The sequence below is a fragment of the Macaca fascicularis genome, chromosome 14, assembly GCF_037993035.2.
Source record: "Macaca fascicularis isolate 582-1 chromosome 14, T2T-MFA8v1.1".
Lineage (NCBI taxonomy): Eukaryota > Metazoa > Chordata > Mammalia > Primates > Cercopithecidae > Macaca > Macaca fascicularis.
Window position 1 is genome coordinate 1,765,718 of NC_088388.1, and position 12,625 is coordinate 1,778,342.

General features: G+C 65.1%; 2 protein-coding genes across 33 annotated transcripts; both read left to right on the top strand.

The window, feature by feature from the left end:
• Nucleotides 1–463: 463 nt before the first annotated feature.
• On the top strand, nt 464–7,305 carry SYT8 (synaptotagmin 8). Of its 27 annotated transcripts, none has more exons than XM_015434265.4 (9): nt 464–555; nt 3,708–3,813; nt 3,910–4,070; nt 4,485–4,583; nt 4,725–4,883; nt 4,973–5,140; nt 5,281–5,386; nt 5,483–5,616; nt 5,718–6,047. In XM_015434265.4, exons 2-9 carry the CDS (start codon nt 3,720–3,722, stop codon nt 5,955–5,957), a joined length of 1,161 nt encoding a protein of 386 aa, XP_015289751.3. In that variant the 5' UTR covers nt 464–555; nt 3,708–3,719; the 3' UTR covers nt 5,958–6,047. The 27 variants fall into 27 exon arrangements, with proteins under 27 accessions (XP_015289751.3, XP_073868922.1, XP_065383817.1 ...); XM_074012826.1 differs by lacking the exon at nt 464–555 and adding an exon at nt 3,042–3,231; XM_074012821.1 differs by having other exon boundaries at nt 5,483–6,371.
• Nucleotides 7,306–7,327: 22 nt separating this feature from the next.
• On the top strand, nt 7,328–10,215 carry TNNI2 (troponin I2, fast skeletal type). 6 transcript variants are annotated; one of them, XM_045370682.2, is made up of 8 exons: nt 7,328–7,382; nt 8,173–8,202; nt 8,347–8,353; nt 8,906–8,947; nt 9,031–9,159; nt 9,324–9,413; nt 9,535–9,711; nt 9,993–10,215. In XM_045370682.2, the coding sequence occupies exons 2-8, from the start codon at nt 8,195–8,197 to the stop codon at nt 10,086–10,088; spliced, it is 549 nt and encodes a 182-aa protein (XP_045226617.1). In that variant the 5' UTR covers nt 7,328–7,382; nt 8,173–8,194; the 3' UTR covers nt 10,089–10,215. The 6 variants fall into 6 exon arrangements, with proteins under 6 accessions (XP_045226617.1, XP_045226616.1, XP_005576916.1 ...); XM_045370681.2 differs by lacking the exons at nt 7,328–7,382; nt 8,347–8,353 and adding exons at nt 7,505–7,557; nt 7,867–8,049; XM_005576859.4 differs by lacking the exon at nt 7,328–7,382 and adding an exon at nt 7,505–7,557.
• The last annotated feature ends 2,410 nt before the right edge of the window (nt 10,216–12,625 follow it).

Here is a 12,625-nt window from a genome sequence, read left to right on the forward strand (position 1 = left end):
CAAGCAGGCCCTCCTGGCTCTCTGTGAGCCCCCTGCCCCACACTGCCCAGGGCAGCCCCACCTGGCCCCTACCCTCCTCACACTTAGTTCCCCCACGACCCACAGCACCTGAGGTGCCCTCTTCCAAGCCAGGCGGCCCTGCACCTCAGGACCCCTCCCGGCGTGCAGAACCTGCTCAAACCAGGTTCAGCCAGGCCGCCTCCTACTGCCCCTCACCAAGGCCAGCCTGAAGGGCCCATCACCCCCTCCTGCAAAGCTGCGTAGGGCTCAGGGTGCCCCCAGCACCAAGAGACCCTTGGAAACAGGCTGGAGCCCAGATGCTCGGCCTTTGCGCCTCGGGGAGACCTTCCTAACGCGGGGAGTTGCCCAGTTCTCACGGGCCAGCAGTTGTGGCCACAAGGTGGGGCTCCTGCAGCCCTGCCCCCCGCACCCCTCCTCCCCCAGGAGAGAGTTCCCCGTCACCAGAGGCAGTGCTGTCCGAGAGCTGGACTGGCCTCCGGGTGTCTGAGAGGAAGGCCTGGTGGCTGGCCGGCCACAGGAAGCGGTGGGTGTCAGGTGAGAGCTTTTACACCTGGGGGGCTGCCAGCCCCCGCACTCGGGGAAATCTTGCTTTTCCAGAGGAAGGGGCCACGGAAAGGTGCTCCCACGGAAGCAGAAAGCATTCCATGTAGACTCACCGTAGAGGGAAGCATTAGCAAGCCTGAAACAGTGCCTGGTCTTGGGCTAACAAGAAGTCTAAAGGACGGGCTCGCCCCTGTTCTGCCTGGTGGGGGCTGGGGGTCCCAAGGGGTGGGATTTAGCACAAAACCTCATGGCAGCTCTCGGGGTCCTTGGGGTGACCAGGGAGGGCTACCTGGAAGAGATGGGCTCACACTGGCCTTGGAGGGTGAGCAGGATGGGGATGCAGAGCAGCTTGGCAGCTGCAGGAGCAGAGCAGCCACCTTCATGGGGAGAGCCGAGCTGCCTTCCAGAGCACTAAGGAGCCTCCTGGAGCAGTGGCCAGGCGGGGAGCCAGGGAGGAAGGACCCGTCTCCCTTTCCTGGGAAAACATGGTGTGAACTCCCAGGGAAGGTTTTCCCAGCAGGGCCACAGGAGATGGACAGCCAAAGCTAGACAACGGGGAGAGCGGCCCCGGAGGCTCAGGCAGGGAGGGCGGGGAATTCCCAGATCAGGGCCGGGAGACCTGAGAGCCCCCAGCGCCCAAGGGTCTCCAGGGCGCTGTCCCCAGGAGCCGGGAGGGAGGCCGGGTCCTGAGGGGTGGACGGCGCCACCTGGTGGCCACACGCCTGCTGTACCTGCACCTCCTTCGGGTCCCGGCGGTCCAGAGGGACCCTGCACCTCCCCAGGCCTTGGGACCCTCAGCGTCGGCAGCCAGCGCCCCCAGGGTCCTGGGGTACTCCAGAACAGCTTCTGGGTGGCCCCTGTGCTCCTCGGGGGACAAGGTCACCAGGCTGGCCCAGGAGTGCCGCTGGCCGGCTGCAGCAAATCACTGCAGGGGTGCTCTCATCTCCCCGCCCTGACCGTTCTTAGACTAAAGGAGGGGGGGATGCCAGCAAAGCAGGGGCACAGGGGAGGGGTGCACGCACACGCACACATGCCTGCACTCACAGATGCAGATTCTGTATTGGCAACTTATCCGGAATCTCAACCATAAAAATCTCCAGTGAAGCTACTTTAATCTCAGCACGTATACAGGCTCTGACATTTCAAAAGGAGAAGTTGCCTTTAAACTCCACGTGGGGAGGAGGCAGTGGCCTGTTTGAATCTGGCTGGCACAGTCCTGCTCCAGGGACCCTGTGGACCCAGCCCTTTCCATCAGCCACCAGTAGGGGCGCTCTGCCAGCCACGTGTGGGACGCCCAACCCACCTGGGAGTGTCCCCCAGGGGCCGAGGGGCTGCCGAGGCCAGTACACCCACACTCCATCTGCAGGTGACTCACGCAAGGGGTCCCCCGAACAGGACCAGCTCTGTAATTTGTGAGGCCCAGTGCAGAATGAAAATGTGCAGCGTCTCGTTCCAAAATTAAGAATTTCAAGATGGCCCCAGCACGCATTAAACCAAGCAGGGACCTCTCTGAGCATGGGGCCCTGTGCACAGGATGCAGCCTGGAAAGCTGGCCCTGACCTCCGCATCTCCTTTTGTACCTCTAATCCCTCCACAGTGCTGGCCCCTCTGCTCTGGGGACAGGCTGGGCTTCCAGGGCCATGATGGCCTCCAAAGCCACAAAACTAGAGCTCCCAGCCTCGGTCCACTCGCCTATAAAACACCTGGCCTGCTGACCTCACAGGGACAACATGCACGTGGGGCTGGAACCTGGACCCTCCCTCCCCTCTTTGAGCTGCAGCCCCCTCCTCTGAACACTGGGGGTTTGGGTCCATTCTGGGAGTGTTCCTGCCTCTCCCAGCCTGCCAAGGAGTGGGGCACTGACGCTGTGTGCGTGTGTGCACGCGCGCGCGCGCGTGTGTGTGTGTGTGTGTCTGGAGTCAGGGTGGGGTCCCTTTCTGTCTGTCTACTTGCTCTGCCCCAGACTGGGGGGCTGCATAGGTGAGGGTATCTGGCCTGAACAGCTGCTTATTCCCAAAGGGATGGCCCAGACTGGGCCCCTAAGGCCAGGCTGACTTGGACATGACGAGAAGGCCCCAGGCTCTTGTGGGCAAAGCAGGGGAGGCGCCGACGTGGAGGAACACAGTCTCCTGGCCGGCTGCTTCTCTCCGGGGCGGGTGGAGTCAGGGAAGAGCTGAGCTGGGGAGTCACCCCGGGCCCGGGGTCACCGTGGGCCCCATGTGGCACCCTGGTTCCCCTGCCTGTAGGTGGGAGGAGCCAGTCTGTCCAGGTGTGCTCCCTCCCCAGGCCCCAGGAAGGCGGGTACAGGGGCCAGCAGCTGCACCCACCCCACCCTCCTTCCCACCCACATGCCGAAGGGTGGCCAGAGGCAGGCAGGTGGGCGAGTCCAGGCGGCGGCTGAGTCAGTGTGTGAGGAATGTTCTGGCCGCTCCCAGCTGCACCCTGCCCCTACCTGCCCCCACCTCACCTTCGTCCCCAGGCGCTGTGGCCCTGAGCCCCTGCCAGGAATGCACCTTTAGCTGAGGCCTGCTCAGTGAGCTCCCCCAACAGCCAGCCCTGCTCCTCGCCCCACGACCCTGCAGACCCCTCTGGGCTTCCATGTTCCTGGGGGCTGCAGTGAGCATGCTCCACCTGCACGGCTGGAAACCATAGTGGGCCCCAGCTGTGGTGGGTCCTGGGGTAGGGGCAAGGAAGTGATGGGACCGCAGAGATGAGACCCCCAGGGATGAGATGGGACCCCCCAGGCAGGGCCCAGGGTCCAGGACCCAGGAGAGAGAAGCAGGGAGGGAGAGGGCTTCCTGGTGGAGGAAGCATCCTACAGTGGGGGCAAGGGTGCTCTGAGGGCCGGTGAAGGCAGGGACTAGGCTGCCCAGGCCCTGCCTGCTTGGCTGGGGCTGGGGGCTGTGGGGAGGTGGCCAGGAGGCTGGGCCTGGGCAGCTAAACTGGAGCTTTGGCCAGGGTCCAGAGCCTCCCTCCCTTCAGCTTCCTGCCGTGCAGAGCCCTCGCCCCTGGCCACCCTAGGCTGCTTCCTTGCCCAGCAGACCCAGCACTGGTTGCTGCCAGGCAGATGGGGCACCGGGCAGGGGCTGGAGGGGCTGCCCTCCCAGCTGACCCAGCCTCCTGGGCCGCTTCCTCCAAACCAGCAGGGTGGAAAGATGGGGCACCCACCAGACTCTCCCAGTACCTTGGCCCCAGCTGGTACCACAGCTATACCTGGGCTTATTCCAGACCTCATCGCCGGGACCCCCTGTGAGTTGTGGGACTCCCAAGAGGGGTGTGGGGATAACCCAGCCAAGTGGGGGCTGCAGCTGTCCGTAGATGCACTCAGCCCGGCCTCTACCCCAGGGCCCCGCTGGGCTCTCATTGCAGGCGCCCTTGCCGCGGGCGTCCTCGTCGTCTCCTGCCTCCTCTGTGCTGCCTGCTGCTGCCGCCGCCACAGGAAGAAGCCCAGGGACAAGGAGGCGGTGGGTCTGGGCAGTGCCCGTGGCATCACCACCACCCACCTGGTGAGGAGCGGCCCCTTCTCGCTCAGTCCAGAGAGGGCTCGAAATCCAGGTTCCAGAGCCTAGGGCGGCGAGGCGAGTTCAGCCCCAGGGACGGTTTAGCCCCCACAGAGGCAGGGGCGGCGAGGGCCTTCCTGGCAGGAAAAGTGGGTGAACGGAGGTGAGGAGGAGGTCACGCAACAGGCGCTGCTCCATGGGCCCAGGGGAGCCACAGCGGGTTCTTGAGGAAGGCAAGGGATACCACAGACCCCACGTTTGAGGTGGGTTTGGCCGGTCTCACACAGCACACAGCGAAGCCGAGGGTTTGTGCCTGTCAGGTGGCCTGGCCTGGCCTGTCACGTAGTGCTGCCCGGGAGCCCAGGGCTCTGATGGGGCATGATGCCAGTACCACCTGCCCCTTGTCCCGACTCACTCCAGGTGCAGCCTGATGTGGATAGCCTGGAGTCCAGTCCGGGGGGCGCTCAGCAATGGGGGCGCCTGCAGCTGTCCCTGGAGTACGACTTTGGAAGCCAGGAGGTGAAGGACCTTGCTGTGCAGGACCAGCGGTTCTGCGAGTTTCCGGAAGGGGTGATGGGTGGAGTGCAAATCCTGTGCCCTGGGTGGTGGGGAGCTGACAGGGCAGGGGCCCTTGGCTGAGCCCACCCCCCTGGCTCCCAGATCAGGGTGGGCCTGAGGCAGGCAGCCGACCTGAGGCCCGGGGGCACCGTGGACCCCTATGCGCGGGTCAGCGTCTCCACCCAGTCCGGGCACAGACATGAGACAAAGGTGCACCGAGGCACGCTCTGCCCTGTGTTTGACGAGACCTGCTGCTTCCACGTGAGTCAGGGATGGTCGGCTGGGTGGGCCTGGACAGCTGGGTGGGCCTGGGCTGGGGCAGCAGGGCCTGGTTCACGCCGCTGCCTCAGATCCCGCAGGCGGAGCTGCCGGGGACCACCCTGCAGGTGCAGCTTTTCAACTTCAAGCGCTTCTCGGGGCATGAGCCCCTGGGTGAGCTCCGCCTGCCACTGGGCACCGTGGATCTACAGCACGTTCTGGAGCACTGGTACCCGCTGGGTCCGCCGGCTGCCACTGAGGTGAGGCGCTGATCACCAGGTCACAGCCCAAGGCAGAGCTGGCAGGGCCCTGAGGCCTGGTGGGCAGCAGCTGCGGGAGCCTGAACCCCAACTCGGCCAGAATCACCCTCCCGGACTGAAGCCCCTCTTGCCGCCCGCAGCCCGAGCAGGTGGCAGAGCTGTGCTTCTCCCTCCGGTACGTGCCCAGCTCAGGCCGGCTGACCGTGGTGGTGCTGGAGGCTCGAGGCCTGCGTCCAGGACTGGCAGGTGAGGGTCACACCTGCCCATGCTGGTGTACAGAGCGGGGGCCTGTGCTCGGCCCTGAGCCCTGGGATGCCCTTTCGGCACCTCTTACCCTCCCAGAGCCCTACGTGAAGGTCCAGCTCATGCTGAACCAGAGGAAGTGGAAGAAGAGAAAGACAGCCACCAGAAAGGGCACGGCTGCCCCCTACTTCAACGAGGCCTTCACCTTCCTGGTGCCCTTCAGTCAGGTCCAGGTGGGTCTCCGGGAGGCAGGGGCAGAGCGGGACCCAGTGCCGGACCACGAAGACCACAGTCTTTCTCCTCCAACTCCGACACATGGCCTGTCTCTGCACAGAATGTGGACCTGGTGCTGGCCGTCTGGGACCGCGGCCTGCCGCTCCGGGCTGAGCCCGTGGGCAAGGTGCACCTGGGTGCCCGGGCCTCGGGGCAGCCCCTGCAACACTGGGCAGACATGCTGGCCCACGCCCGGCGGCCCATTGCCCAGTGGCACCCCCTGCAGCCAGCCAGGGAGGTGGACCGCGTGCTGGCCCTGCAGCCCCGCCTGCGCCTGCACCTGCCCTTGCCCCACTCCTGAACGCGCCGCGTGCCTCGGTCTCTCCGCTGAGCCCAGGCACTTGCCCAGGCCGCCCTGCAGGACCACTGCAATAAACGCCTTCTCCTGCCACTGTGTGTCCGGCTGGAGCCTGGAGGGGATGCAGAAACAGGGCCTGGCTCCACTCGCCAGGGCCCCCCCACAATGACAGGGGAGGGGCTCCTCTCCAGAGTCAGCCAGGTCCTGAGGCCTCTGACTGGTCCCTGCCGGACCCTCCGGTAGGGGTGGGAAACCCGCCCACGAGCACCGATCCCCACCCCCGGGCCACGTGGGAAGACCTGGGAGGTGGGGGCCAGAGAGTCGGGACCACATGGGATGGGGCGAGCTAGAGCCAGCCCTGTAGGGACACAGTGGGCAGTGGTGTTTGGGGGCCGGTGAGCGTGGAGGGAGGACCCCCAGCACCTCAGAGACCAGCACTGCGGGGCCTTCCCCGCATGAGCAGCAGGGGGCAGCAGATGCCTTCGGAAGTTGCTGGGGCCTTTAGGGGCTCAGTCCTGGCCGGATGCCCCTCCCAGGCCCCACACATCTGGGCTGCCTTAGCGGCTGGAGCCTCCACGCTGCTGTTTCCTCTGATCCTCCCCATGGGGCTGCGAAGCCGGCAGGGCTGGGGCCAAGAGCCCCCACTCCGAGAGGGTGCCAAGTCACGGTCCAGGGGGCCTCTGCAGGGCGGGGGCCTGGGGGCTTGGGGGGGTGAGGGCCGCCTCAGGGTCTGAGTGAGAAGGCAATGCCAGGCCTGCCCGGGCAGCCAGGCGGGCCCCAAGCCCCCGCAGGTCAGAGAGGCTCCCAAGGCAGGTGGTGCCACTCTCCTTAGGTTGAAGGATGTGTTCCAAGTCGCCCGGCGAGGGGACAGTTCCGGGAAGGCTGGGAGGGGCCCAGAGGCACATGCGGCGTGCCCCTCACTCCTGGTCCTGCTCCCCAGGCAGGGAGATAGCATCACGCAAGGAGGGGGCAGTCCGCCAGTCCTCGGCCGACGTGGCGGAGCCTGGAAGGCCACGTCTGGAAGTCCAGGCCTCACCCCGGGAGCCAGGCTTGCCGAAGGGGGTCAGGCCTGGGCTGAAGTGGGAAACGGCCCGTTGCAGGGGCTGAGTGGGGAAGCTGGCCCAGCGGGGAGAGGCTGTGGCTGTCACCCAGCAAGCAGCCAGGTCGGTGGGCTGGACGCTGACCTCGGGCGAGATGGGCTGAGGCGAGGTGTGGATCCTCGCAGTGACCCCTCAGCTGACCCAAGCCGTGTGCCCGGCCGAGGCCACAGGCAAAGCCAGGCACACTGTCCTCAGGCTCCTTACAAGAACAACAGAGGCATCTCCAGCGCGTCACCAAGCCCTAAATAGAGCAGCCCAGCCATGGCATCCCCCACCAAGACTTCTTGGACTGGGCGGCAGCACGCGGCCAGGCCAGGCGGCCGGACAGGTGGGGAGGTCTCTGCGGCTCTCCGCGCCCCCATTGGTCTGAGGAGGACTCCATGCCCTTTCCGAGCAGGGGCCCAGCCTGGGGGAGGCCATTTATACCCCTCCCCCTGGGCCCACCAGCCCAACTCACTGCTGCCGGCCTGACCTCGCTCCCAGCCCTGCTGCCCAGATTCTAGGTGAGGCCCAGCCCGGCCCACCAAGGCCGGGGCACAGGATGTGGCTCGAGCTAGTTGAGGGAGGACTCCCTGGGGCAGGGGTCTGGGGGCCTGGGGGATGCCGCCGGCAGCCCTCTTTGGGGCCTGCACGGATCCGGGAGCGAGAAGGAGACGCTTGGGGAGGCAGCTCTAGTGCGAGGCAGGTTCTAGACAGGCCCTGACCACCAGGCTTCATCTCTGGGGACCCTGGAAGGAGAGTTTAGGGGTCAAGAAACCCCAAAACCTGAACCCCCAGGCCAAACTGAGGAGCGATTTCTTCCACGCACTTAGGCCCAAAGCCAAAGACAGAGGGTTAAAAATAACAGCGTCACTGAGGAGGCCACCTGTGCTGGCCCATCCCGCCCTCCCTCGGGGACAGCTGCAGCTCCTCAGGCTATGCCTGGGACATTTTGGGAACACTTTCTCCTCTTACTTCTCACCCTGGGGAATTCCAAGACATTGTCCTTGAAGGAGGTGAGAGTAGGGGGTGGGAGGGAGGGGCTGTCATCGGGAGGCCTGAACCCCTCACCACCTGATGGGCACAGGCATCGCGGCGGCAAGGGCCCGGCCAACACCCCTTCCTTCCTCTCCCCACAGGCTCCAAGCTCAGGACCTCAGGATGGGAGAGTAAGTAGCACCCCTGTACCCCCATACAGTGACCCTGCCCACCTCCTGCCCTGTCCACCCCATCACACGCTCCGACCCCGCCAGACATGGCCCTAACCTCTGTCTTCTCTCCCCGTCCTGCCTGCGTCCTCTCTCCCTGGACAGTGAGGAGGTAAGTACTTGCTGGGGGCTCAAAACAGGACGAGGAGGGAGCTCCCCCAACTCAGGATAGGTCATCGGTCACAGCCTCAAGGCCCTAAGGCCCAGGGAATATGGCCCGGCCCTCCCCGCTGGCAAAAGTGCCCCACCCACCCACCAAGACGCAGCCGAAAGAGAGGAAGTGGCTGCCCCGAGCCTTCTGGGGCAGGGGAAGTGCAGCTGTGGCCTGGTCACAGGGGAATCACTTCTTCTTTCTGATTCCTGCACTTCCTGCCCCTACCTCGCCGGCCGACCTGCCCCCAACTGGCCTTGAGGCTTCCTCTCCCCCAACCTCTGGCCTCCCAGCACCATGTGCCACCTGGGCAAAGTGTCACACACCACACAGCGTGTCCCAGAGCAAGGTCTGGGGCCAGTGAGGCCCACACTGCCCATCATGGCCTCGGGAGCTCCCAGGCTCCGCTGGTCCCTGAGCCGGAGCCCCTGACCTGGCCAGGGAGCCTGGAGAGGGGTGGGGGTGCTCCAGGCCTGGAGGCCCTGACTCAACCCCCTGTCCCCTGCCCTGCAGAAGCGGAACAGGGCCATCACGGCCCGCAGGCAGCACCTGAAGGTAGGTGTGGGCTCCCTGGGGGCCGCCCAGGTGGGTCTGCAGGGGGGCCAGCTGCAGCCCCCTCACCGCCTGCCCCGCCACAGAGCGTGATGCTGCAGATAGCGGCCACAGAGCTGGAGAAGGAGGAGAGCCGCCGCGAGGCCGAGAAGCAGAACTACCTGTCAGAGCATTGCCCGCCACTGCACATCCCGGGCTCCATGTCAGAAGTACAGGTACTGGCCCCTCCCCGGCCGCCTCGCCTCCCCAGCAGCAGGCCTGCCTGCTACCTCAGTTTCCCCACTTTTGTCAAGAGGGCCAGCGGGGTGGTCAGGGCAGGGGCAGGTGACCATGGCTGCCAAGTGTCAAGACGGTCACCCGCCCCCACACCCACCCCTAGGAGCTCTGCAAACAGCTGCACGCCAAGATCGACGCGGCTGAAGAGGAGAAGTATGACATGGAGGTGAAGGTGCAGAAGAGCAGCAAGGAGGTGAGTGGTGGGCGCAGGCGGGCAGCAGGCAGTCAGGCAGTAGCCCAGCGGGCAAGTGGGCGGGCCAGGGAGGCCGAGGCCACCAGGACCTCAGGCTTCCACCTGGCTCTCCTGCCCACAGCTGGAGGACATGAACCAGAAGCTGTTTGATCTGCGGGGCAAGTTCAAGCGGCCCCCGCTGCGGAGGGTGCGCATGTCGGCTGACGCCATGCTCAAGGCCCTGCTGGGCTCCAAGCACAAGGTGTGCATGGACCTGAGGGCCAACCTGAAGCAGGTCAAGAAGGAGGACACAGAGAAGGTATGTGCCGCGGGGGGAGCACCACCACACCTGCCCTGCCAGGGGAGCATCTCCCACACCTGCCCTGTCCCTGGGGAGCACCTCCCACACCTGCCCTGTCCCTGGGGAGCACCTCCCACACCTGCCCTGCCAGGAGCCCTGCACCACTGCCCCTCCAGGGTGCCATGCAGGTGACACTCCACTGCCCAAAGCAGAGGGTAAACTGAAGCTGAAGGTGGTGTGGACCAGGGTGCACACATAAGTGGGGGGGCCTGAGCTCTCTCCTGCCTTCCCCTCCACAGGAGCGGGACCTGCGAGACGTGGGTGACTGGAGGAAGAACATCGAGGAGAAGTCTGGCATGGAGGGCCGGAAGAAGATGTTTGAGTCTGAGTCCTAGGCTACTCACTGCCCCCACGCCTGCCCTGGTGCCCGGCTCCCAGCAGAACATACTAGGGGGATGCACCCAGAGCCTGCCAGGGAGGGCTGGCCTCACCTCCACTGTCAATAAAGGATTTGAATCCCCATGGCTGGTCTGGTCTGGCTCTCCCCAGCCTCATTGGCCGTGCTCTGGACCCCCGCATCTGTGGCCTGCAGTGTGGTCAGTGGCCAGTGGGGAAAGCCCGGGAGGAGGCCACAGGGGTCCTGGGGATTTCAGGCTGGGAGGGAAGCTGCTTCCAGCAAGGAGGTGAGCCTGGGAAGGCCCCTACAGGGGAATCCACCCCAGGCTGCATGGGGCTGGTTGGTAAGGGCCCTGATAGGTCCCTTGGCGTTCCTGGGGCTTGGCCTGGGCATGTCCAACACGCAGGGCTGGGGACGGAGGCTGCGGGACCGAGCCAGGTCTGGGTGGGAGTTCCCGAGATGAGCAGGTCTCCCATTTGCACAGCCATCCAAAGGCCCTGCTGGGGCTCCAGAGAGATCCACACATGTGACACACGCATAGCCTCCGCAGTGCTGGGGGCGGCCCCCTATTCCTCCCAAGCTGCCCCTCCTCAGGGAGCTCATCTGAGGCAGGAAGCCAAGGGCTACATTAGACCCCAGGCTGCTGTCCACATGTGCCCACCCCCAGATCCTCCTGCTCATCCCCCTCCCACATCACTTTAGGGGCAGACCCCCAGCCCCGGGGCCTCCCTGCTTTTCCTATCTGCCCCCTGCCCTGAGGGCTGAGGCCTGAGTTGGGGGTAGGGCTGGGCACGGGGAGCGTGGAGGGTCGAGCCTGCATGGTGGGCCATGACCAGGCCAAATTGGTAGTCTCCCGGCTGGGGACCAGCATGGTGCTGGGGGCTGGCCGGCCTGGTCACTGGTCCTTACTGCCACCCTGAAAGGCAGGCTGTGTCACTCCTCACCATGCCAGGGGACCAAGAGACCTGTGCCCATCGGGCAGGGGCTAGTCCTGGCCCTGACCTGGCCCCAGTGCGGTTCCCAAGTCTTTTTTCCACTCAGCCCCAGATCCCAGCCCCATCTGGCCACCAAGGACAAGGCAGTTGACAGGTCCTGACAAGACCGGTGACAGCAAGGCCGCGTTATCAGCCCTGCTCTTTGAAGGTTGACAGAGCAGGCACGCCAAGGTCCCTGTGCTCTGATCTGCTCTGGGGAGCTGCCAGCCCGCGCTCTGCCCTTGTCCCCGGGAGGTCTGTTCGACTGATCTGCCGGAGGTAGGACGTGCAGCAGCAGTTCCGCCTCGGGCTGCCTTGAGGGACTGACGTCAATGGGCGCCTGGAACGGCCTTGGCTGTGTGCAGTCCCCTGCCCCCCCGGGCACCCTCCAGCCCTGGCACTCAGCTCTGATCTTTTCTGTAGCTGGAGCCCCACGCCAGTCCGAACCCCCCACCCGGGGTTTCTCCCAGAGCCTTCTGTAGGGGAACTCATGGAGCAGGGCAGCTTGGGGCCAAGGGGGCACTGCCTGGTGGGTGCAGCCATGGTGGAGGTGCATGGCACCCCATGCCAGGATGATGGGACCAGGCGCGGCCCAGGGTGTAGGAGGCCGTGGGGCACAGAAGAGACCTGGCCTGTTGGGGGGACGCTGCACAAGGCCAAGCCTCAGCTGTGGCCTGAAGGAGGACAAGCGCGGAGGCAGAGGGTGCTACAGGCCGGAGCAGGTCACAGGCAGAACCAGGCAGGCAGCAGGCAGAGCAAGGGACAGGCGGCGGTGGGGCCTGGCCTCGGACCCCTTGCAGGGGACACAGCAGCTTTCCAGAGCCTGTGCCCACCGGGAAAGGGGGCTGGACCCGAACCCACAGGGCATTAGAGGAGTGTGGCAGAGGAGCTGAGGTAGGAGCATCACACCTGGCTCCCAGCCTCAAGACTCAACTCGGCCGGGGCAGACGCGCTATGCGGGAAGATTCTCTTTTTTATTTCAAAGCAAGGAAACGTTGAACACAAACACGAAATTCCAAAGATTGACCCTCTGGGGTGGGTGGGGTGGGGCCAGAGCAGGGGCGGAATGGAGAGGACCCCTACGCTGATGTAGGTTTGGGGAATGTTTTAATTCTTGGGCTGGATAGTAGATGCACGGGTGTTTGTTAAATTCCCAACAAATGAGTAAGGGAGTAAATGAAGGAGTAAGTGAGAGGCCTGCGGAAAGCAAGCCAGCAGATATCAAACCGGCGCCCCCTGAGCCCGGCTCCTTCCCCCTCGGGTGATGCTGGTGTCCCTGCTGGAAGTGAGGCCTGCGGCCAGTGCTGCGTGTGGCTGTCCCCCAGCTCTGCATTCTAGAAAGACCTCAGCAGAGTGGAGCACAGAGCAAGTCACCGCTGGGTCAGGGGAGTGAGGAACGGAGACATGGAAGGGGCTGGGTCCCCAGGACTTGTTGGCTGAGGGACGTGAGGAAGGCAGGCACCTGCTGGGGGCACGGGTGGGCAGGGACTGTTCTCCAGGGCAGGAGCCCTGAGAAAGTGGCTTTGGGAGGAGGTGAGCCACTCACTTTGGGGCTGCTGGG